This window comes from Ambystoma mexicanum, chromosome 1p, assembly GCF_040938575.1.
Source record: "Ambystoma mexicanum isolate Mex_15411 chromosome 1p, UKY_AmexF1_1, whole genome shotgun sequence".
Taxonomy (NCBI): Eukaryota; Metazoa; Chordata; class Amphibia; order Caudata; family Ambystomatidae; genus Ambystoma; species Ambystoma mexicanum.
Genome location: NC_090921.1, coordinates 296,609,125 through 296,635,576, shown reverse-complemented (window position 1 = coordinate 296,635,576; position 26,452 = coordinate 296,609,125). Strand labels below are relative to the sequence as shown.

Below are 26,452 nucleotides of genomic sequence, written 5' to 3'. Positions count from 1 at the left end.
ATCCTTTAGATTTCACATAAGGTTTAAATACCTTTTCTTGAGTGAACTACAGTTCCCAAGAATAGTAAAGTGAAATTGACTTTACTTAACTTTTCTCTATGTAGGTCCAGCCCACCCCATTTTATGTGGAAGGCTGGGGGGTTACTTAGTAGCCCCTTTTCCGACTTACTCATGTAACATTTTTCATGTTACCCTCACTACCTTAAATGGCTTGTGGCAGCGGTTTCATTTTCCTACCATTGTCCTTTTCTACCGCAGGCTAAATCCTCAGCTGCAGTATAGCACCCATAAGTGAAAATGTTGTAAAAATGGCCACGGTCGTCTTTTTTTTGTCTTTTTCCAGTTGTGAGGTCTTTCTTGGTTTTTACTCTGCGCGTCAAGCCAGGTTTGACCCCTTTGTTCGTTTTGCCTTTGGCGGGCTTCAGTACGGAAACCCGCCTCTGGCTCTAGTGTGTCTGCAAGGGCAGGAAGGGAGGGAGGTGCCCGAAACTCCCCTGTCCTTACCCTGCATGGAAACCTGAATGCACCCAGTCCTGATTGGCTGGCTGGTGGGACTTGCAGGACAGCAACCCTTCTGTGTGAGTGACAGATAGGCTGTGCATGAATGGGAGAAACATGCTTAAAGGGCGAGACTTCTTGGACTGAAGACAGAGCCAACCACTGGGAAGAACACCCCGATGAAGAAACCATGAACAAAGCTTGCTGCATCCTACTGGACAGTTGAACTGCCTGGTGAAGCCCTGCTGATGTGCTGAAACTCCGTTTTCTAATTGACAAGAGAAGCGCCTAGAAAGGACTTCTTCCCATTGGTTAGTGGGACTAACCCAGAGACTAACTTGGATGAACGACCTTCCCCAACTGGCTGTACTACATTGCTGCTGCTGGAACGGAGTGCCAGGGGTTGAGAAATCCGTAGTCTAGTACAACGTCTGTCAGCCGGCGAAAAGCTCCAGGAGTCTCCTGAGGACCCTCCCGAAGCGGGACGACCCAAGCTCGAGTCACCTCACCAGAGTGCTGGACTCGAGAAGTGAAGGAAGCCAACCGGTATCCAAGATCCGCGGTGGTGCTGTTTACCGAGCGCTGAAACCGCAAAGTGCCGCTATCCTAAGAACACCCGTAGCTGCCGCCGACCTTTGAATTGCTGTGCAGGAGTCCTCCAGACACCCTCACCCTTGTCCCCATGACAGAGGCCCAGGATCACAGGATCTGCATCACTGCAACCAGACTAAAGCCAGCTGAATCCTCATCTTCTAGCCAAAGGTACTGTTCTGACTTTGGGGTACCTAACTCTTTGTCTGTAGTTCTGCTCTTCCCAGTTGGGTCTTGCAGTAGCTGCTTTATTATGTTGATTTCAGCTCTAACTTTCACAAGTGTAACAGCTTGTGACCCTACAGTGATTTTTCTTTAACAAATTAACTTTGTGCAAGACTTTTACTATCTAAGAAGTGCCCCAGCTCCATAGACTTTGCTCTAATTGACTTTGTTTGTCCGGTTCCCTGCAGACTCTTCTATACCATTGACTTTGATTCTTACTGTCCCTCATAGCTGATACATTGGTTTTTAACTAATATTGCTGGGAAAGAGCGGGTGTTAGAGGGCTAACCAAGACGGCTGCTCCTCTGTGAGCTCCCGTGAGGCCTTCCGATGAATCCTGTTACATCTCTGCTTCCCTGGCAGACACTTTGTCCTAATCGACCGGCAACAGCCAGCACAAACTCAGTGCCTCCATCGCACCCCAAATTGCCTTGGGTTTCGCCCCCCTACAACCAAGATCCTGAGCCGACACACTATCGGCAGGCGGCCTAGTCGAGGCTGCACCCTCTACAACCTGAGAAGGTCCCACTGTGCTGCCGGGGCGACCGGCGTAGCCAGAGTCTGTGATTTTCAGGAGCCGGTGTGGGCCCCCCCGCCCCCATCGCGCTCTGGCCCTCCTCCGCAGATGCAGCGTCAGGGCGGAAGGATCAGCCACCACTCCCGGCAGAGAGGGGAGTTGCCGGAGATCGGCTGAAGCGAGCCCACGCACCAATCCATCAGCTGCGGGCTGACCGTGGCCGTGTCTCCACCGGAGACAGAAAGGAGAGCGGTGTTCGCCTTGGTCCGGGACCTGCGGCTCCCTCTCGCCCCCGCAGTGGGCAAATAAAAAACAATATAATGGCGACATCGGGGCATTAGACTCGCCGCCCCAGAAGTCCACCCTGCTGATTCCAAAGCGTACCCACAGAGTTCCATACGCGCCCCCCCCCAAAGCCACCACCACCAGTGAGCCGCGCAGAATATGACAGGCACCAGCGGCGCAGAGGCTATCCCACCGTACCCCAATAGCCATACAGAGCCGCATCCACTTAGACGGGGGCAAGAGGACAGCAGCCATCCACGAGGCCCAGATCCCTGTGGACGCACACCGCAGTGGAGCGCCAATCCCACCGGCGAAAGTAGAAGCCCCATCCCGACTGTCTGAGGCCCTCAGAGGCAGCATAGGTGCTGGGGCTGGCGAGAGGAGTCACATGACGAGCACCATCAAGTAAGCGGTCTCAATAAGGTTTTAAATGTGTGGCCTGCCTCCCGTCTTACATGTGCAGCGTAGCCCCCGTGGGCCCATAAGATAACAGACAATTCCCCCTGTGATCCTGCAGCAACTCCATGAGACATATCCTTCACTGGGCAAGGCCACGAAAACTCATACGAACCCAGCTGGCATCTAAATACCCCAACGCGCATCGGTGGACGACGGGCTCAGAGCGCACAGCGTGGAGTGACCCCGTCTCCATTCATGCATTCCCGGCACCTCTTCAATCCCTCAACGTCGCAACACATACCACCGCTAGACTAGGAAACAACATATGGACTAAACACAACGCAATTTCACTGGCATCCCCCACGTAAAACGAAAAGCTCTGAACAAACAAGAAAAAGCCAAGCTATTTTCCCGCAACGGCTACCCACTGTGGAGACTCGAGTACAAGTATTGGGTCTCCAGCAACCCAACCCACAAAAACGTCACAGATCAACTAATCCTACAGCTCACAGTGCCAAAAGGTATAAATAGCCGTCTCTGGCTAGACCATCCAGTCGCAAACGTACACAGGCTAACGGTGGTTGCCCCGCTTCGACGCCACCCGATTCCACAGTGGAAGCGCTCTTCAATCACCCTGCTGAACTTTCTGCTGTTGCCGTCGGCACCACTGGCGACATCATCCCTAATCCCAACCACTGGAGGCAACACACTGTTCGTTTGCCAAACAAACAGATCCTTCCATTCTTCTATCGACCACAGGAGACCCAGCTCAAGACCATTTGTCACCATCAAGATAATAGCATCAGCTTAGTCCCAACGTAACCTAACCTTTGAGACCGGAGCCTCAGCAAAAATCACGAAACCTATCTGCCAATCGGAATCCCCACAGGGAGAGGCACCCCAAGAAGACAAACCCCTTTCAACCATGGAAATCAGAGAAATCCTTCTGGACCTGAAGGCTGGAATCAATAATCTTGACGGCATAATTTACGCACCATCTACCAAAGTGGACAAACTGCAACACTGCCTCGATAAACACGGGGACAGGCTGAATACTGTGGAACAGAGGGTCTCCAATCTAGACAACACTACCGCAATGCTACAGGTGAGGGAAACAACCCTGGAAGGGCAGATGAAAGCGGTCACCACCAAAAACGAAGACCTGGAGGGACGCTTGCATCGAAACAGGAGACTGGTTGTGGTCAGGGAACAGCAACTCCACACCAAAATGGAGGACTATGTCAAGAACATATGCAGGGAACTCTTCGGTGCAGCTGCTCTATCCCAGCTATTCATGGTGGAAAGAGCCCACAGAATTCCGGCTGCAAGACCTATTCCTGAAGCAGCCCCCCCATCCCATCATTGCGAGATTGCTAAATTACAAGGACCGTGACACGATCCTAAAACTAGCCAGGGAGAAAGGGGCACTTCAATTCGATGGTGACAATATCCAAATCTACCCAGATTTTTCCCCAGCTGTCCAAGCGCAAAGGAGATCCTTCTCAGGCATTAAGCACCGGCTACAAGAGAACCCGATAACACACTCAATGCTCTTCCCAGCCAAACTGCGAATCCAGCACGATGGGAAGATCTGATATTCCATATCTATGACATGTAATCACCACAGCTGTGCTGCTTCGGAAACTTTTTCGGCGTCTGCGTCCTGCGTCGATGACGTCGATGCGCCGCCGTCGAGGACCTCCTCCGACGTCCGACGTCATCCGATGTGATAAGTAGGACGCACGACGCCAGTAGCCTCAGTTGTAGTTTTTTCCCCCAGAACGTGTGACATCAGTCAACTGCCAGTCCGACACAAAGCCTTGCGGAACGTAAGCTGCAATCGCAACAGAAATTCTGCAGCGGGGAAGGCAGGGTGGGAGCGATATGGAATACGTCGTCGGACCATCCCATCGAAAGAACGTTACGAGGTAAGAAAGTAACTTGTTCTTCGAGGGGATTGGGTCCTCCGACGTATTCCATATCTATGACAGACTCCCAAAGCAGTACCAAATCAAGGAGGAGGGAAAGAATTTAGAAACAAAATTTAGAATAGCCAATCAAATAGCAGAGCAAAGGACCGCCTCGCCAAAGGCCAGATCCTGCCCTCTGATGGAATCGAGGGAATAATGCCGTACAAATGTATGTACTGAAGCCCAGGTGGCAGCATCACAGATGTTGCGAATAGGAACACCCCTCTGCAGGGCAGTAGATGCAGCCACGCCCCTGGTAGAACGGGCCCGCAAGCCAGCCGGTGGGTCCTTACCCGCCAAGCGGTAACACTCCGAGATGGCCAAAATAATCCAGCGTGACAAAGTCTGTTTCGTCACAGCTTGCCCCAAGCGCTTACCAGCGTAACCAATAAAGAGTTGATCGTCCACTCTGACCCGGGACATGCGAGAAACATAAAAGCTCAAAGCTCTCCTAGGATCAAGCCTATGGAGCCTCTCCTCTTCCTTACCAGGATGCGGAGGAGGATAGAATGCCGGAAGAACAATCTTCTGGGCCAAATGAAATTCCGTCACTACCTTTGGAAGAAAAGAAGGACGAACTCGAAGGACAACCCTGTCCTTGTGAAATACAGTGAAGGGTGGCTTAACAGAAAGTGCCTGTAACTCACTCACTCTGCGAGCGGAAGTAACCGCAACTAAAAACACAGTTTTCAAAGTCAACAGCCTCAAAGGGCAAGAATGTAAAGGCTCAAACGGAGCACCCATAAGAAACCTAAGAACAAGGTTTAAATCCCAACCGGGCACCAGGAAAGGCGACGGAGGGAACACATTAGTGAGCCCTTTCAGAAACTGTGAAATTAAAGGGATTTTAAAGTAAGAACATTCTTCAGATGAGCGCTTAAAGATGGACAGCGCCGCCAGGTAACCTTTAATGGTACCCACTTGCAAGCCCCTGTGGGCCAAAGAAAGCAAAAAGGACAGAACCATGGGGATGTCACATGCAAAAGGATCCACATTCTGAACTCTGCACCAGTCGCAGAACTTACGCCAACGGCAACGGTACAGAGACTTAGTTGCGGGCCTTCGGGCCGAAAGCAACACCTCCATCACGTCTTCAGGGAGGTCCCAATCCTTATACCTCAACCTTTCAGAAGCCAAGCGTGAAGGTTGAGGGATCCGACCTCTGGATGGAGAACCTGACCCCCCTCCCGTGAGAGCAGATCGTCTCGGTAGGGAAGACGACGTGGAGGGCAGATGGACAAGTCGAGAAGGTCCGGGTACCACGTCCTCCGAGCCCACGCCGGAGCAATGAGGATCATCCGGGAACCGAACTTCCGTAACCTCCGCAGCACTTGCGGGATGACGGGGACTGGAGGAAACGCGTACAGCAGTGGGAATGACCACTCCACCACAAACGCGTCGCCTAAGGCACCTTTCGGAGGAAATTCCCGCGAGCAAAACCTCTCGCACTTCCGGTTGACACTGGAGGCGAAGAGATCCACTTGAGGGGTCCCCCAAAGGGCGAAGATCTCCAGGAGAATCTCCTGAGCCAACTCCCACTCGTGAGAGATCGCGCTCTGCCTGCTCAGAGCGTCCGCCGTCACGTTTTCGTCTCCGGCCAGATGAACTGCCGAGATCGAAACTTCCTGCCGGATGGCCCAGAACTCGAGCTGCATCGCCTCCCTGCACAGAGGAAGTGACCCTGCCCCCCCCTTTTTGTTGAGGTAGTGCATGGCCACAGTGTTGTCCGTCATGATCAGGACAGCCTTTCCTCGCACAGTCGGCAGAAAAGCCTTCAGGGCTAGCCTGACGGCCCTCAGCTCCAACAGATTGATATGGAGTCTGGACTCCGACGGAGACCAACGACCGCTGACTGTCAGCCCGTTGGCATGAGCTCCCCATCCCGTGAGGGATGCATCCGTCACGATCGTCACCTCCGGCCAGGGTAGCCAAAATGGAGCCCCCTTCATCAAGTTGCCTTCGACGGCCCACCACAGAAGGTCCCGGGCGACCGAGGGCGGCACCTGAACCGGGTCCGACATCCTGCCGGAGGACTGCGACCATTGCGTCTTGAGTGCCCACTGCAAAGATCTCATCCGCAGGCGAGCCTCTGGCACCAGAAGAATGCAGGATGCCATGAGGCCGAGCAACCTCAAGAACTCGAACGCCGGGAGCATCTGGGCATGCTGAAACTTGTGCACCATCTGCTGAATGTGAAGAGCCCTCACCTGGGGAGGAAAACACTGCCCCAGGGAAGTGTCGAGCACTGCTCCGATGTACTGGAGCCTCTGTGTTGGCGTCAAATGGGACTTCTTTAAATTGAGGGAGAAGCCCAGCCTGTGAAGGGAGTGGCAGGCGACGGACAGATGATCCAGGACTTGCTCGGGAGAGCTCCCCCTGATCAACCAATCGTCCAGGTAGGGGTAGACGTGAATCCCCCCTTGCCTGAGATGCGCTGCCACCACCACCATGAGCTTGGTGAAAACCCTCGGGGCGGAGGTCAAACCGAACGGCAGGACCCGAAACTGAAAGTGCGAGTCGCCAACCGCGAACCTCAGGTACTTCTTGTGCTTGGGATGGATCGGCACATGGAAGTAAGCATCCTTGAGGTCGAGTGACACCAACCAGTCCTGAAGCTGAAGGGCCTGGAGGACTTGAGAGAGAGTAACCATCTTGAACTTGTCCTTCCTGAGGAGTTTGTTCAAACCGCGCAAGTCCATGATGGGTCTCAATCCCCCGTCTTTCTTCGAAATCAAAAAATAAGGGGAATACCATCCCTTGTTCCTCTCCGCTACAGGCACCAGTTCTATGGCGCCTTTCTCCAGCAGGGCTTGAATTTCCTGCGCAAGGAGCGGATCCGGACACTTCAAAGAGAGGTTCCCCGGTGGATTGTCGCGAGGCCTGTGCCGAAAGGGAAGACAGTAGCCGTGGGTTATGATCTCCAGAACCCACACATCTGAAGTAATGGCACGCCACTCTACAAGATGCTGCGCCAGCCTTCCCCCAACCGGCGAACCATGGTACATGGCCTCATGACTGAGTAGGAGCGGCTGCGGCGTTACCTGAGGGCAAAGAGGCAACTGCCCGAGCGGCCTTGGCACCACGGGTACCTTGTCGTCCACCTCTGGTACCCCTGCGTTGGCCCCTTTGACTGCCAGCTCCTCTCGCTTTACCAAAGGACGAGTAATAGCGAAAGGAGCCACCCCTCCACTGCTGTCCCCTAGGACGAAAAGGCGGAGGTTGGCGAACTGCAGCGCCCAACGACTTCGCTGCAGCTTTTGAGGTATGCAACCTCTCAAGGCTCTCGTCAGCCTTGCTGCCAAAAAGATGTTCACCATCAAAGGGCATGTTGAGGAGCCGGGACTGCACATCAGGAGCAAACCCCGACTTCCGCAACCACGCAAACCTGCGTATCACGGTGCTCGCCGCCATGGACCTACTGACGCATTCAGCCAAGTCCAAACCCGACTGAACGGACTCACACATGGCATCCTTACCATCCTGGACCATAGCAAGGAAACCATCCCGTTCGTCCCCTTCGGGAATATGTTCAGCCGCTAACGCAACACAGTTCCACAGAGTGTGCGTGAAACGCGACAAGGCACAAATGGAGTTGGCCGCCTGAAGCGCCATACCACCAGAAGAAAACACCTTCTTCGCCCAGCCATCAAAACGTTTGTCGTCCCTATCAGGAGGGATGGTAGGGTACGACGCCTGCTTTGCCGGGGCCGTGGCCGCCTGCACCACCAAACTTTCCGGAGTGGGGTGCCTGGTCAAGTAGCAGGGGTCGCCACTGGCTGGACGGTATTTTCGCGACAAGGATCTGCCCACTGCCGGGAGACCCTCCGGAGCAGTCCAAGCCGCCGCCACCCTACGCTGTAAAGCCATATGGAACGGCAGTACCGGGTCAGTTGGGGGACCAACATCAAGGATGTCCGTCAGATCATCCTGCACAAACTCCCCTGGGGGAGCAGACCATCCCAGATACTCAGACACCCTAGCCATAAGGCGCCGGTATGAGGAATCGGCATGGGAGCCAGGCTCAGGCCGACCAAATTCCACCTCCGGAGAGGTGTCCAGTCCACTGGCATCATGCAGCGACTGCCTCAAATCGTCAAATTGACTATGGCCCGAGACAATGTCATCCGGCACCTGACTAGGAACCAGGCCATCCGAATCCTCATCCGCCTCTGAAATATAATCCAAGTGGTGGAAAGGCACCCGAGAGTGCCTGCTCTTAACCAGAGCCTTCCTAGGGGGAACACCCGAGACACGGGGCACCTCCGACACGAAAGGCGTCGATGGCGTCGAGCGAATCGGCGCCGACGTCGAGAAAACCGGCAACGGCGCCGAGAGGATCGGCGTCGACGTCGAGGAAATCGGCGTCGACGTCAGATGCAGCGCCTCCAGTATCGGCGGCGTCGACACAGCCCTCGAAGCCGGAGCCCCGAGCGTGTCCCTCGACGACCTGACCGTCGACGGCTTCGACGACTTCCTCGGAGCCGGAGCCTCGAGAAAGCCTGTCGACGCCCTCGACGCCTCAGACGTCGATGTCTTCCTCGAAGACATCACAGGTGCACACGGTCTCGATCGCGTCGAGGACCGGGACCTGGAACGGGTACGGCGAGAACGAGCCCCCTTGTCCGAACGGGACCTCTCCCGTGACTCGCGCCGACCACTCTTGCGAGCGGTGGCTCTCGACCTCTCACGGCCGACCCCACTCGGGGGCGCGTACGGTTGAGTACCCTGCGACTCAAGAATCGCCAACATCTTCTTCCCGAAGGAAGCCCATTCCTCCGGCGTCGCACGGCTGGTGGGGTAACCGACGTGCCGGGCAGAGTCCTCTGAAGAGGACCTGGAAGGCGACCGGTGTCGGCGCTTCCGAGAATGCCTCGAAGAGGCTGAGGAGTGGCGAGACCGACTCCTAGAAGAAGACCGACGAGACTTCCGACGATGACGCGGAGAGTCACCCCTCGAATCATCCGTCGAAAGCCCCGCCGACTTCGACTTCCGGGGCTTGGACACCCGACCTACCGACAATTTCTTCTTACGTTCGCGTAAGGCCTTGGACGTGAGCGACAGGCAGTCGACACAGTCATCCGTGTCGTGGGCCTCCCCGAGGCACCAGAGGCAGGCATCGTGCGAGTCAGTCACCGACATCTTGGACCCACACTCCCCGCACTTCTTGAAGCCCGGACGCGGGGTTGAAGACGAAGTGGAAGACATCGTCGAAGGAATATTCACAAACGAACAGGTTCGAAGAACCAGAAAGAACAGAACTCCAATGAGTCGAGGCTAGAACCGAGAAACACGAAGCAACACGTTCGCGGAAAAAACGGAACTGAGGCTACTGGCGTCGTGCGTCCTACTTATCACATCGGATGACGTCGGACGAGGTCCTCGACGGCGGCGCATCGACGTCATCGACGCAGGACGCAGACGCCGAAAAAGTTTCCGAAGCAGCACAGCTGTGGTGATTACATGTCATAGATATGGAATACGTCGGAGGACCCAATCCCCTCGAAACTTAGTTTTTGGATAATTGAAGGGGGGTTGTTTTTCGAATATGGGCATGTTCAGGGTTGCCTGTGTAAGAGGGGGGGAAAATTAGGGCAAGTTTGGGGTTGCCCAGACAGATTAGACCCTTGGACTCAAACATGCACCGATCAGGGCTCAGTCGCCCGATACCCAACCGCACCAATGACACCTGTAGATCGGCAACCGACGGACAACATGAAGTCGCTATGTCACACACACAGTAGGTACTGGAGAATTGACCAATGGATAAAACCCAACCTCCAGATTCAACCTAGCCACTTGGAACATCAGCAGAGGCAATCAACCAACCAAAACACGTAAAATCACACAACTCCTGTGGAGACACAGAATTTATGTGGCCTTGAGCCAGGAAACACACCTTCTCCTCAGCTCCGAAAATAACTGGGTTCGCGACTGGGGCTGCAATAGGTACTTCACCTCTTACTCATCCTATGCCGGGGGGGGGGTCGCCATCCTCACCAACAAAAAGACAAAGGTCATACTAATATCAACAGAAAAAGACCCAGAGGGTAGGACTCTTCTGGTGCGAGGGATCATAGAAGACAAAGAAATCATTTTGGTCAACTCCTACAGCCCAAACACTGACAGACCGAATAACTACGACTGGGTAATGACACGCCTAGAAACAGCTGGATTGGCCATGATCATCTGGGGAGGCGACCTAAACAGAGTGTTAAATCCTAAAAAAGGTAAATGTCATAATTTAATGACCCCTCCCTCCAAGGCCAGCTTACAAATCTCAGAAATATGTGATGCCTACAACCTCTGCGAGATCTGGAGGCACAAGCACTGGGAGACCCGGGAGTACACTTAATACTCATGGGTCCACAAAACGTACTCTTGACTAGACTATTTCCTTCTGTCATCGCACAGTCCAATGAACTGGGGACAGTGTCAAATCCTGCCCAGAAGGCTATAAGACCACTCCACTGTAATCCTTGAATGCAACACGCCAAGTAAAAGCAAAAGGACGTCCCACTGGAGGCTCAGGCCTGGAGCCCTCCAGGACCAAGTCTTCGCTGACGAACTGCGGACTGAGATACTGTCCTTCATCAACATAAATCAAGGCTCGGTGCCATCGGCAGGCACATGCTGGGAAGCACTGAAATGCTACGTCAGGAGGATATGTATCGCAAAGGAGAACGGGAAACTGAAATTAATAAGGAGAGAACTGGCCTCAAGCGAAGCCCGACTCAAAATTCTCGATCACGATTGCTCCATTGCAACTGATCACCAATCCTTGGCGGCACTCAAAGCAGAGCTTGAAACCTTCAGAGCCGCTGCCTAAAGGTGAAATTCCTGTTCAGGAAACCATAAAATACACCAGTACGGCGAGGGCCAGAAACCTTGAGCCCTTACGGCAAGACTAGTGACGGCCGATAGAAAACCCTCCTGAGTGTAGAGGATTTGTGACCCAAACAGCAACTTAGTATATACTGAAGAAGAAATTGTCGAAACTTTTCACAAATTTTATCAAACATTGTACAACACATGCTACACCGCCGAATCGGCCGACCTGGCCTGCTACATGGACGACATCGAACTCTACTGGACGAGCGCCGAATTCCGTGAACAACTCAACAAGCCTATCACCCTGGACGAAATCCTCAAAGCAATCAAAGAACTTGGCGAATTCTACAAAACCTTTGCACAACTACTGGCTCCACTCCTGCTACAGGTATACGAAGAAGCCCTGTTCGCCAGAAAGCTACCACCAACCCTTCGAATGGCCAACATAATCCTCCTACATAAACCTGGTAAACCGGAGGACGAGTGTGCCTCCTACAGGCCTATTTCCTTAATAAACCTGGATAATAAGATACTAGCGAAGGTCCTGGTAACAAGACTGCTCCTCCCTAATGCCTGCCACTGTCCTTGCCGACCAAGCAGGCTTCATACCAGGCATAAATACATCGCTCGGCATAAGGAGAATGTTTGGGGTGATGGAAGCCCTCGACCCAGAACGCCAGGTGATTGCAGTTCTACTCTACGCCGAGAAGGCCTTCGACTCAGTCGAATGTCCATTCCTCTTTGCCATCCTGGAACGCATGGGCCTTTACAAATTCTTCCTCAAAATAATCACCCTCCTATACAAACAGCCAACATCCAAAATCATTCTGGGAAACTCCCGATGATTCGACATTTCACTACAAAGAGGGACGAGACAGTACTGCCCACTTTCGGCAATGTTCTTTGCGTTGGTGATGGAACCCTTAGCCTCTGACCTCCGAGCCTGTCACCTGGACAGGGGTCTCTCCTTAGGCCCGCACAAGTTAATAATTTCCCTATATGCTGATGACGTCGCCCTCTTCCTCCACGACCCTGTGGAGAACCTGAATCCGGTGATGTGCGCAGTGCTTAGTTTCGGCAACTTTTCAGTACTGAAATTTAACCACTCAAAGTCCATAATCTTTCCTCTGACCACCCACACAAGAATTTGCGGATGACTCCGGCTTCCAGTGGCAACAGTCAGGGGTTAGATACCCGGGCATTCTCCTCTCCAGATCAAGTCAAGACATAATGCAAGATAACTACGAGAAAACAGTTGAAACCATCCAAAACAAGATAAACAGGTGGAATCTCCTCCCGCTCACGCTTTGGGGAAGAGTCTCTCTGGTCAAAATGATCATCCTACCAAAATTCCTATACTTATTCTCAAACATTCCACTGGTGTTGACACAGTAGTTCCTTTGACGCATCAGAACCTAGATCCTTTAGTTCCTATGGCCGGGCAAGGTGGCAAGAGTGGCCTATGCTACATTGATTCAGCCCAGACCTGGAGCGCTACTAATGGGCCGCGCAAGCCCAATTCCTTAGCCACCACCCACTTTATCAGACGCCCATGTCCAGATTGAAAGAGCCCTAGCGTCCCCTTTCCTCCTCAGAGCCGTGGTCTTCGGTGGGCTACAAGCACCCCGTACATCAACGAACATTGTTGCTACCACGTACACCATTTGGAAAAAGATCGCCCTGAAAAGTAACGTGCAAGTCAATTTTTCTCCTCTTATCCCAGCAACTTTCATACCAGGGATACCCTTAACCAAAGACAAAAACTTCTTACAATGGACGGATACACTGCAAATTGAGACGATCTAAGTGATCTTTTTACCAAAGGCACATTTGCTAAAGACGGGGGAGGTGACAACTCTCTGGACATGTTCATCTACATTAGGCTACACCACGCTCTCAAAGATAACATTCCCACCTTCCCACGGCAACCCCCTACATGGCAGCTTCTCCACGGGGTGATACATACCCAAGGCGAACGACGACTGGTCTCCAGAATCTACAAATGTCTCCTGACCGAATCGCTGCAGTCAACTGCAAACCCCAGAAGGAGATGGGAGAAAACCCTAGAAATCTTAACAGCAGACGAATGGAACTATATACTGCGCCTCACCCAGAAAGTAGCCATTAACACGAGATACAAACAGATCCACCTCAACTATCTCCATCAGGTATTCCACACACCAGTAAAACTTCATGCACAACGACCAAAGATGATAGCAGCTTGTGATCACTGCGGGGCCCCAGATGCAGATTTCATGCATCTGGCGTGGACATGTCCTGGTGTTTTGGCACAAAGTACTCGAGAAAGTCTCTGCCATTATAGGAACTCAGCTGGAACTCAAACTCATTCTAGCACTCTTAGGCCTAACAAAATGCCTACAAGAAGCCAATCGAAGACTAGCAGACCTCTTACTGGTCCTAGCACACAGAAGGATCGCAATCAACTGGGGGCGTGGACCACCACTAAGCTTACAACACTGGTTAAACAACGTGACTTTCAGCCAAGGTGTAGAAACCTCCTTTATAAAGACACTCCCTCTGCACGCTCGCCCTCCAGATATCTGGGGACCCTTCATAACATATTTGATATCCAATACAGACACATCATCTTAACGGACCTCGTCCCCTATCTCGACGCAATGTTCTCCTCCATAATGAGATGAAACCAGAACAGATGCAGGTCCCTGGTTGTGACTAAGGTAACTGGACACAGAACTAACTGCAGAGATGAGGGGTGCCAAGCAGGGGGTGGGGGTTGTGGGGGCTTTGCTTCGGCCTGTTTGTTTTCACTGATGTAAATAACCAATAAAGAAAGTAAAAAAAAAATAGTAATATTGCTGGGAAAGATTTTTATATAGACCTGCAAACGTGATATATAAATGCCATTACTTTCCTAGTTAGTGAAGTCACTGCAGGGTGTAGGAAGTGTGCATGAAGCATCTCTAAAGAGTATCTAGTTGCTTTGCCTTGATTCTGAGAAAGTATTTTCAAGTGTATTTGTATTGTTGCACATTGGCCTTTTTAAATAATGCTCATTTAAAAATGACCGTTAAATAAATAAGTAATTATTTGACTAGAAAACCTTGAGTGTAAGTGTTATTTGGATACTTCTACTGGTGTATTTCAATGCTACAGCTCTACAGCTCACATGTACCCCTCTTGAGACAAATCTGGCTGCTCAGTCACACTACCAATTTGTGTAGTACAGACCTATACCAATAGGTGGGTTACCTAATACCAAGAAGACCAGGGTTGTGTAGTCTCCCACAGGGTTACTGCATCAATTCTTTCCTAACAGCCTCTCCCCCGGTATTTGGGCAGGAGCAGCTCCCCTTCTGCATGGCACTATGTCACAGCCCATGCAACGCGACCCCCCATGCAGTGCCGCCTCTAGGCTGCTGCTCTCGGCGCTCTGTTTCACCAGGACTGTATCGGAGCCCGCTCCACTGACCACTCCGGTCGGCCGGCTGTCTGTTCAGACAGTTCAGGCCACACTTTAAGTTAGTCATTGCTGCCTCAGAGCTCAGCTATGGGTACATAGAGCCCAGCGGTCACGTGAGCCTTCAAGTCAGGCCGCCATCTTCGTTCGTGCGCAACAGCGCCCCCCCTCCCCCCTTTTTGTACTTTTTAATGGCCTTATGCACTCCTCCATATTTTCGGGCATCTACATTTTATTATTGCAGCACACAACCCTTTCTGAGTAGTATTGCTGAAAGCTCCTTGAGCTTTCATTTATTTGACCTGTATTAACACGTTACCAGCGCAGACGGACAACCCTTTGTCCCTCCTGTATGTTATGTTGTGAATCAGCACCCCCCACCCTATATGGAATGCTAAGGGAAAACACAGTTTCCCATTTCCCTCACTGTTCCAGTAACGTTTAGTTGCTGTTACAAGCTCATCTAGCAGGCTGGTAGCATTGTAACTTTTTGCACAACTTTTTGTGGACTTTTGGTAACAGGCTGCTTTCACAGTTGCGGTGAGGGACACAGGGGTCACCATTTGCCTAAAACGGTGGTTGTACTTTTCTAAGGCCTGTTCATGATGACTTGTTCTTACTTGAGCCTTGTTCTATCTGCCTGGGTGGGGGAGGTCTGATAGGTCTTTTGACTTTGAGGGGCTTTCCTTGAAAGGATAGGAGGTGGGGGAGGTGGCAAAACTCTGCTGGTCTTTGTTGCAGTGTGCCTGTGTCGAACCAGTTTGTGCTGGGAGGCTTGACAGTCTCAGCCTCACCCTCCCTCCCCCCCAGTTTGAATGAATGCATGCATGCATGCATGTCTGGTGATTGGGGGGCTCAAACAGCTTTCCTGCATAAAACACTAGGGACCTGGAGCAGAAGCTCAGTCAACTACTGGAACTGAAGATCCGAATAAGAAGGACATTCGCATTGACCGCCAGAGCCGTTTCAGTAACCGATGCTTCCCATCATAAAACGTAGTGACTGGGAAGCCCAGAAGTGGACGACTCCCCCCGCCCCCTTGCATTGGTGGGCCTAACCTGTCCGAAAACAAACTGCTTTTTGCGCCCTCCCTGGGCCGCAATTCACTAATACCCGGGGTCCTGTGCCATTTTGCAGTGCACCATCAAGCAAAGCGTGGTTTCCTCTGAAAATCTGGAACTCCCAAATCTGCATTCCGGTCCTGAAAGTCCACTCAGCCGAGATGAGGACTGAGAATCACATTAAACACAGAATATATGCAATATCAAAAGGTAGAAGAATACTTTGCAACACTTTTAAAGTCAAACTGGCTGAGCCCACAAACAACCGGCATACATTCATTCAAACTAAGGGGGGCTGTCAAGCCTCCCAGCACAAACTAGTTCCAGGCGGGCACATTGCAAGACAAAGACCAGGGGACTTTGATGCACTCTGTGTCCTAGGTATCTGCATTCCTGAATTCATCCAATTTCACATTCAAGACTTAGTTCTCAAGTATGAACTCTTCAATTATGGAGCTTCATACTTGAGAACTAAGTCTTGAATGTGAAATTGGATGAATTCAGGAATGCAGATACACAGCACACAGAGTGCATCATTGGAGAATGTATTGAATAGGCGACTGACTCATTGAACACTATTACAGTTGCCCTGCGGAAGACCTCAAATGGTATTAACATGTGTTGGCAGATGATGGATATTAAATTATGATTAATCTCATACTGGATTATTGGATTTGTTAATTTATCAGTTGTGGAATAAATGTTTTGAGAGACTACATCACAGCGTAACCTGCAAAGAGCTGATCGTCCACTCTGACCCAGGACATGCGTGAGATGTAGAAACTTAAAGCTCTCCTAGGATCCAACCTATGGAGCCTCTCCTATTCCTTACCAGGATGCGGAGGAGGATAGAATGCCGGAAGAATTACCTTCTGGCTTAAATGAAATTCCGACACCACTTTCTGAAGACAAGAAGGACGAACCCTAAGGACAACCCTGTCCTTATGAAACACTGTGAAGGGTGGCTTAACGGATAGTGCCTCTGCGAGCGGAAGTGATCGCAACTAAAAATACAGTTTTCAAGGTCAACAGTCTCAAAGGACAATAATGTAAAGGCTCAAACGGAGCTCGCAATAGGAATTTTAGAACCAGGCTCAAATCCCAACCGGGCAACTGGAAAAGTGACGGTGGGAACACATTAGTGAGCCCTTTCAGAAACTGAGAAATCAAAGGAATCTTAAAATAAGAACACCCCTCAGACGAGCGCTTAAATATGGACAGCGCCGCCAGGTAACCTTTAATGGTACCCACTTGCAGGCCCTTGTGGGCTAAAGAAAGCAAAAAAGACAGAACCACAGGAATGGCACATGAAAAATGATCCACATTCTTAACCCTGCACCAGTCGCAGAACTTTCTCCAACGGCAATGGTACAGGGACTTAGTTGCGGGCCTTCTGGCCGAAAGCAACACCTCCATCACATCTTCAGGATGGTCCCAATCCTTATACCTCAACCTTTCAGAAGCCAAGCATGAAGGTTGAGGGACTTGACCTTTGGATGGAGAACCTTCCCCCTCCCTCCCGTGAGAGCAGATCATCTCGGTAGGGAAGACTGCATGGAGGGCAGATGGACATGTCGAGAAGGTCCGGGTCCCACGTTCTCCTGGGCCATGCCGGAGCAATGAGGATCATCTGGGAACCGAACCTCCTCAGCACTTGCGGAATGACGGGGCCTGGAGGAAACGCGGACAGTAGGGGGAAGGACCACTCCACTACGAACGCTGGAGGAAATTCCCGCAAGCAGATTGTTTCGCACTTCCGTTTGACTCCGGTGGCGAAGAGATCCACTTGTGGGGTCCCCCAAAGGGCGAAGATCTCCAGGAGAATCTCCTGAGCCAGCTCCCACTCGTGAGAGCCCGTGCTCTGCCTGCTCAGAGCGCCCGCCACCACATTTTCATCCCCGGCCAGATGAACTGCTGAGATCGAAATTTCCTGCTAGGTGGCCCAGAACCAGAGCTGCATCGCCTCTCTACACAGAGGGAGAGACCCTGCCCCCCCTTTTTGTTGAGGTAGTGCATGGCCACTGTGTTGTCCGTCAGAATCAGGACATTCTTCCCTCGCACAGACGGCAGAAAAGCCTTCAGGGCTAGCCTGATGGCCCTCGGCTCCAACAGATTGATATGGAGTCTGGACTCTGACGGAGACCAACGACTGGTAACTGTCAACTCGTTGGCATAAACTCCCCATCCCATGAGGGACGCGTCCGCCACAATTGTTACCTCCGGCCAGGGTCGCCAAAATGGAGCCCCCTTCAAAAGATTGCCTTCGACGGCCCACCACAAAAGATCCTGGGCGACCAAGGGCGGCACCTGAACGGGGTCCGACATCCTGCCGGAGGACTGCGACCACTGGAGCTTGAGAGCCCATTAGAGATCTCATACACAACCTGGCCTCTAGCACCAAAAGAATGCAGGATGCCATGAGGCCGAGCAACCTCAAGAACTCGAACGCCGGGACTCTGGACATGTTGAAACTTGTGCACTATCTGCTGAATGTGATGAGCCCTCACCTGGGAGGCGACCACTGCCCCAGAGATGTGTCGAGCACTGCTCCGATGTACTGGAGCCGCTGGGTAGGTGTCAAGTGGGACTTCTTTAAGTTGAGGGAGAAGTTGAGGGACAAGCCCAGCTTGTGAAGGGAGTGGCAGGTGTCACAGATGATCCAGGACTTGTTCGGGAGAGCGCACCCTGATCAACCAATCGTCCAGGTAGGGGTAGACGTGAATCCCCCCCTTTCCTGAGATACGCTGTCACCACCACCATAAGCTTGGTGAAGACCCTCGGACGGAGATCAATCCTAACGGCAGGACCTAAAACTGAAAATGCGAGTCGTCAACTGCAAACCTCAGGTACTTCTTGTGCTGGGATGAATCGGCACATGAAAATAAGCGTCCTTGAGGTCGAGAGACACCAACCAGTCCTGTAGCTGAAGGACCTGGAGGACTTGAGGGAGGGTAACCATCTTGAACTTGTCCTTCCCTGAGGAGCTTGTTCAAACCATGCAAGTCCATGATGGGTCTTAATCCCCAGTCTTTCTTCGGGATCAAAAAATAAGGGGAATACCATCCCTTGTTCCTCTCCGTTACAGGCACCAGTTCTATGGCGCCTTTCTCCAGCAGGGATATGATTTCCTGCGCAAGGAGCCGATCCGGACTCTTCAAAGAGAGATTCCCTGGTGGATTGTCGTGAGGCCTCTACCGGATAGGAAGACAGTAGCCGTGGGCTATGATCTCCAGAACCCACACATCTGAAGTAATGGCACGCCATTCTACAAGATGCTGCGCCAGCCTTCCCTCAACCGGCGAACCATGGCCTCATGACTGAGCTGAAGCGGCTGCGGCAGTGCCTGAGGGCAAAGAGGCAACTGCCCGAGCGGCCTTGGCACCTCGAGTACCTTGTTTTCCACCTCTGGTACTCCTACGTTGGCCCCTTTGACTTGCAGCTCTCCTCGATCTACAAAAGGAAGAGTAGTAGCGAAAGGAACCTCCCCTCCATTGCTGTCCCCTAGGACGAAAAGGCGAGGTTGACGAACTGCAGCGCTCAACGACTTTGCTGCAGCTTTGGAGGTCTGCAACCTCTCAAGGCTCTCGTCAGCCTTGCTGCCAAAACGTTGTACACCATCAAAGGGCATGTTGAGAAACCGGGCTTGTACGTCAGGAGCAAACCCCGACTTCCGCAACCACGCAAATCTCCGCATTACCGTGCTTGCCGCCATGGACCGGCTGACACAATCTGCCACGCCCAGACCCGACTGAACGGATTCACACATGGCATCCTTGCCATCCTGAACGAGGGCAAGAAAACCATCCCGTTCCTCTCCTTCGGGAATATGTTCAGCCGCCAAAGAGACAATTCCACAGAGTGTGAGTGAAACGTGCTAAGGCACACACGGAGTTGGCTTCCTGTAAAGCCATACCCCCTGAAGAAAACACTTTCTTCACCCAGCCATCAAAGCATTTGTCGCCCCCATCAAGAGGGATGGTAGGGTACGACGTCTGCTTTGCTGGGGCCGTAGCCGCCGGCACCACCAAACTCTCCGGAGTGGGGTGCGTAGTCAAGTAACAGGGGTCGCTACTGGCTGGACATTATTTTTTCGGCAACGACTTGCTCCCTGCCGGGATTCTCTCCAGTGCAGTACATGCCGCTGCCACCCTTCTCTGTAAAGCCATATGAAATGGCAGCACTGGGTCAGTGGGTGGACCTTGGTCAAGGATATCTGTCAGGTCATCCTGCAGAAAATCCACTGGTGGCGCAGACCACCCCAAGTACTCAGTCACCCTCGACATGAGCCGCCGGTATGAAGACTGAGTGCGTGCCGACTCAGGCCTACCGAACTTAACCTCCGGAGAGGTGTCCAGACCACTGGCATCGTGCAAAGACGGACGCAGGTCTTCCAACTGGCTATGACCAGACAAGAACCAAACCTTCATCAGACCCTTCATCCACCTCAGAGATGTAATCCAGAGGCTGGAATAAATCCCTGGATGAGGGGCACAGAAAAATGCTCAAATACAGGCCTTACTGACTTCTTCAGGGCCTTCCTCAGAGTTTCCACCAATGCACGGGGTACCTCCGGTAAAACCTCCACAAAAGGTGTCGACAGAATCGGCGTCGAGCGTGGCGCCAATGGCTTCAACACAGGCCTCGAGAGCGGTGCCCCGAGCGTGTACTTCGACGGCCTTGGCGGTGATGGCGTCGTTGACTTCCTCGGAGGCGGAGCCTTGAGAGAGTCCCTCGACGGACATGGCACTGATGGCGTCGACGTCTTCTTAGAAGACCTCACTGGCTCCACTGGTCTCGAGGGCGTCGAGGACCAGGAGGGGGCCTGGCTAGAGCGATCCACCTTGTCCGACCGGGACATCGAAGGTTCCCGGTGATCGTGCCGACCGCCCAAGCCCGAAGTTGTGCAAACGGTGGCCCTAGCATGTTCCCTGCCGGCTTCTTTCGAAGACGCGGACAGAACGGAGCCCTGCGACTCATAAATTGCCATCATTGCCTTACTAAATGTATCCCCATTCCGAGGGAGAAGAATGCTTGTTGGGACAAGCAACCTGCCGTCTGGCGGAGTCCTCGGACGAGGAAGGCGACCGGTGATGGTGCTTCCATGAATACCTCGTGGAGGCAGAGGAATGTCGAGAACCACTCCGGGACCGAGACCTGCTGGAATTACGCCAACGATGCAGAGAGTCGCCCCTCGAATCGTCGGTCGAAAGCCCCGTGGATTTCAACTTTCGGGGTTTGTAAACCGAACCTACAGAAAGCTTCTTCCGCTCCAAGGCCTTCGACGTTAACGACTGTCAATCGTCACAGTCATCGGTGGCGTGGTCCTCGCCGAGGCACCAGAGGCAGACGTCGTGCGGGTCCGTAAGTGACATCTAGGAACCGCAGTCCCGACACTTCCTGAACCCCGACCGCAGGGTAGAAGAAGACGAAGACATGATATCTTCACAAAACACCAAGTTCGAAGAATCGATAGAACAGAAGAACCGAGGCGCGCCGAGATCTCTGAAGCAAACACGTTCGCGGAAAAAATGGAACTAAGGCTACGGGTGTCTTGCGTCCTACTTATAACATCTGGTGACGTCGGCTCAACGGAGGCCCTCGAGGACAGCGTATCGACGTCATCGACGCAGACCCCAGGAATTTATTTTCTGAAGCAGCACAGCTGTGGTGATTACCTGTCATAGATGTGGAATACGTCGGAGGAACCAATCCCCTCGAAATATGTTTTTATGGCCTTGGGCCTAGGTCATTGGCTCAACCAAGACCCTGCTTGAAACCTCCCAATTTAGAGTATGGATAGTAGGATAATTGCGTTTTAAGTTCATAACTCTGGTAGTGAGTGTTAGGGAGACACCCAGCTCTTTTGCTGGACCATAGAACTTAATTTTTATCCTTGAGAGAAGGACACCTTTTTCCCACTCTCTCGTGTTTTTCTTTGATTGGAACCGTGCATTTCTTTTGGTTTTGGAGTCTGACAAACTCCATAGGCATCATCTTTTTGTATTGTGGCACACAGTACCTTCAGTGCAGTGTCACAGAGAAACCCTTTGGATTTCTGCTAAGGATTAAATACCTTCTCTTGGATAAACTACTGTTTCCAAGAGTAGTAAAGTGAAACTGACTTTACTTACCTTTTTCTCTTTGTAGACCCAGCACACCCTATCTTACATAGTGAGTGCTGGAGGGGTTACTTAATATCCCCTGTGTCTACCTTCTCATGTGACATTTGTATGTTACCCTTTCTACAATTAAGGGCTGGTGGCAGTGGTTTATTTTTCCTGCCTGCCATGGTGCGTTTTTACAGTAAGCGGAATCCTTAGCTGCAGCATTGCACCCATGGGTGCCTATTTTGTCAAAATGGCCCCTGTCGTCTTTTTTCGCCATTTCTTGTTGGAAAGGTCCTTCTTGAGATTTACTCTGCGTGCCAAACTAGGTTTTATCCCTTTGTTTGTTTTGTCTTGTCTTTGGCAGGATTCACTGGTGAAGCCCGTCTCTGGCTCCAGCATGTCTGGCAGGGCAGGAAGCAAGGGAGGTTCCCAAACTCCCTATGTTTAGTCTCCTTGGTTACAGGAATGCACCCAAAGGTGATTGGCTGGCTGGCTGTCCTTGGAGGACAGCCAGCCATCCATCTGTGCGAGTGACAGCTAGGCTGCAAATGAATGGGAGAAACTTGCATAAAAAGGCGAGGTCTTTTGCAAGGAAGACAGACGACCACTGGAGGAGGAACCAAAGAAGAAACTGGAAGAGAAGCTTGCTGCACCCTCCTTGACCGTTGGTTTGCCCGGTGAAGCCCTGCTGCATTGCTGCAGCTCCAAATTTCTTATCGACTAGAGAAGCCTGGAAAGGACGACTTCTGCCCTTGGGTTGGTGGGACCAATCTGCCCCAAGACGAACTTGACTGGGACCACTTTCTCCGCTGGCTGTACTTCTTTGCTGCTGCAGAAAACGAGTGCCAGGGGACAGGAACACCAGAATTGAGTGCATCGCCTTTAAGCCAGACCCGAGCTCCAGGAAGATCCTCTGGACTCCCTCGAAACAGGACTAACCAAACCTGAGCCACCTCAACAGAGGTAAGGAAAAGTAAAGTCCACAAGGTGTCCAAGAACCGCGGTTGTGCTATTTGCGAGTAGCTGAAACCGCGAAGTGCTGCTGATCTGGAGTATGCCCATTGCTGCCGCCGACCTTCAAACCGTAGTGCAGGAGTCCCCAGACGTCCTCCCTCTTGTCCCCACGAACAACAGGATCTGCAAGACTACAACAGGAACAGAAGCCAGCTGGAACCTTTTATTCAGACTTGAGGTACTGTGTAACTAGGGGTACTTACCTCTTGTGTGTAGCTTGCTTGCTCTCACAGGAGACTTGCATTTGCTGCCTTTTGCAGAGTTGCTTGCATCTTTGCCCGTCACAAGCCTCCCAGTTTATGGCCCAACAGGGATTTATTTTTTACAACAAAACTCTCTTTAACATTGTGCAAGACTTTTGTGCTATCTTCAAGAAGTACCTCAGCTCCCCTAGACTTTGCTCAATAGACAGCGGCTGTCATGGCTCCCTGAAGACTCTTCTTACCCTCTGACTTTGTGTTGATCTGTCCCTCCAAAAAGTAACACATACCTTACGTGTATAGCTGGGAAAGGGATAACCTATATTTCATTGGGAGATTGAAAAGTGCTTACCTGTATGAGAAACTTCTTAACCTAGGTTTCCGTCCCTAACCTTTTCGCCATAACGTCAATATTACAATTTAAGTGTGAAGTTCAGTATTACAATTTAAGTGTGAAAAGTGATATATTAATGTCCACAGTGTCCTTAATATTGAAGTCACCTCAGGGTGTAGGAAGTATCTGTGTGCCATCCCAAAAGGTGATCTACGTACTTAACTGAAGCAGTGCATTTTTGTTAAGTGTATTTAAGTGTTGCATATTGCTCCCTTCTAAAGAAGGCTTATTTTAAAACTGACTGATAAATTAAATGAATAAATAATTATTTCATCAAGAAACCTTGAGTATAAGTGTTATTTGAATACCTTTCACTGAATCTCTATGTTGCAACCCTTAAGCTCACATTGAACCCTCTTGAGATAAGCCTGGCTGCTCAGTCACTCTATCAACTTGTGTAGTACAGGCCTGTATGCACCAAAGGTTGGGTTACCTTTTGCCAAGAGGACAAGGCTGGTGTAGTCTTCCCACAGGGTTACTACATACAATCTTGCCTAACAATGAGCTCAAGCGGATAATAGTCCTCTCAGTCATACCTTTGTTAAACATATTTGAGCACTTACCAACTTGTTTCCTCTGCTCCTTGGTCCGAAGCCGCACGATCTGCAGATAACTGTTACTGGTGACATCAGATATGACACCTGCAATGCGGCTCCAGACCCTCAGCAAGGCTCCACAAAGCATGTAGTAATGGCGCAGACGCATTCCCACAAAGCACTGTTTGCCCTCCTCAGTCAACTTGCAATTTCCATTCCTAAGAGAAAACAGCGACAACGAGCAGACATCAACCCAACTGTTTTTGATACAGAAAAATCACTATGCAGTACTGTTAATTTAACTTTCATTTTGTGTACAAAACTCCCCACTTGCGAGTCCCCCTGGTACAATTTGTGGGACTCTTGGATTATTTTTTTTTACCTTCTTTCCTTGAGTGAGTGGGAACCTTTTTCAACCATTTTGGTTGCATGTTTTTGGAGTCATGCTTTCCTCCAACTATTAAGGCATCTGCAATTTTATTATTGCAGCACTCAGCACTTTCTGTGCAGTGTTGCTGGGAGCTCCTTGAGCTGCCCCTTTTCTTTTCCTCGCGATAACAAAAGTTACCAAAAACAGGAGGATACATTTTATCCTACCTGACTTATTTTGTGGAATCAGCACTGTAAGGAAGGTATGGCATTCACAGTAAGACAGACAAGTGACCACAGTTCAAGGATGTTTAATGAACTTTCACAAGGGGGTGATAAACGCCTATCTAAACCTAAATCTACAGATGGGAGCAAGCTACGACCATCAAATAATTATAATGCAGTCCTAGTGGAGTCTGGTCAAAATAAAAAGGGCCTATACTAAAAAACCTATTGCCAATCTTCACCGCTAATTTACAAATATTGTGGGGTAATGTTCATGAAAAAGAAAGAAGTGTTCACAAAATGATATGTCAGGATGATTGGGCAGTTGGCCTTCCTTCCCCACGTTTTCAGCACAGGGAAGTTCTATTTCCAGCAACAGGGCTTTTCTGTGCCCAAGTCTCTTTTCTCATCAGTCTCTTGCTTCAGAGGGCCAGCTGCATTTCTTTTTAATAGTATTCAACACAGGTGGCTTCATCCTGTATCCCCCTCAGCTGGGCTCGGACCAACTGTAGTTCACCTTGGTTTATCTAAGACTTTCAAATGTGCACAGGATTTAGCTTAATCCGTTGCAGGACCACTTGGATAAAAATGCCTGTTCTACAATATAGTTGCATTCAGTTGGATACCTAACAGATAAACCTTCGAATGAGCACCCACATGGCGCCAGACTCTGTATACAGTATTTCACTTGGCCTCCAAAAGTTCATTCACTCATTTTGTTTCCAATTATATTTGCCTCACTCATCACTTGCGTCTCATACACTGTCCTCTTTGGATTCCTTCATAAAAAGTTGCAGCTTGCAACCTTGGATCAAACACAAGTTGGTTCGATATCAGTCTCTCCGACTCACCAGCTGTGCTGTCTTTACTGGTGCTGCTTTGTTGTAGGGGCCAAAGACAGTACCACAGCGGCAATCGCTCCTCACTGCCTTGGTTATCGCCACGGGAGAGCCCTGGGTACTTCCGACGCGCTGTGCAGTTTTGATCAGCTTTTGTTCCTGGTCTTAGGTTTCTTACTTTCCAAGGTTAGTAAAGTAAGTCTTAAAGCTCAACGGCACTTCCCTCCTTGCACACTCTCTGGTCTGGTCTCGCCGTCTTTCTCCTTGTACTAAACTTCCATCTTGGAACTGTTGCCTCCTCGCATGCTTTTCCTCGCTCAGAGTGTGCTTACGTGCTCGGCCTTTTATCCGTGTGGGGAAGTATGATGGAAGTCAGGTGTGTGTAATGATCAGTAATTGGCTGGCCTTGACTGACCATTGTGTTGGGACAGGTCAGGTATATGGCTCTGGTGCGAGTCCGTTGTCGCTCACGGTGAGCTGTCTGTCAGAAAATATTTGTGTCGGGAAAGGGGGTTGAGTTCCTAGGTATCCTACATGGTAGGATGGTGAAAAGGTGTTACAGGGAAGGGGCTACCGCGTCTCAACCTCCGGTGTCCCACTTACATTCCCCGAAGACCCCTCATCCAGGTGAACCTCCCGCACTGGTCCACCCGCAGAACCTGGATCCAAAAGAGATGGCGGTGTCCTGGCCACCTGGATGACAGATCCCTGTGGACTAGCAGGTGAGACGCCTTCCGGTTTCTAATAGCACACCTCACCTTATGTGGAGCGCTGAGGAGACACAATGTATCCCTTTTTGCACTTGACAAGTTCATCCGAGTGACTGATTGCAGTGGATGTTTTCTACCGATTTATGTGAATTTTACACACAGGCTGCTATCGAGGTTGCGGTAAGGGACACATGGGTAAGGACCTAAAATGGTGCCGTTTTATTTTTTTCATCAAGTCTTGATGA

The 26,452-nt window shown here is 51.1% G+C and overlaps 1 protein-coding gene across 6 annotated transcripts in view; it reads right to left on the bottom strand.

Annotated features, from left to right (window-relative positions):
- SBNO2 (strawberry notch homolog 2) overlaps positions 1 to 26,452 on the bottom strand; it is a 1,228,831-nt gene that overhangs the window by 42,396 nt on the left and 1,159,983 nt on the right. For all 6 annotated transcript variants that reach the window (XM_069647284.1, XM_069647292.1, XM_069647268.1 and 3 more), the window contains one exon: positions 24,092 to 24,282. In XM_069647284.1, the coding sequence (XP_069503385.1) occupies positions 24,092 to 24,282 (191 nt within the window). The remainder of the gene's footprint in view (positions 1 to 24,091; positions 24,283 to 26,452) is intronic.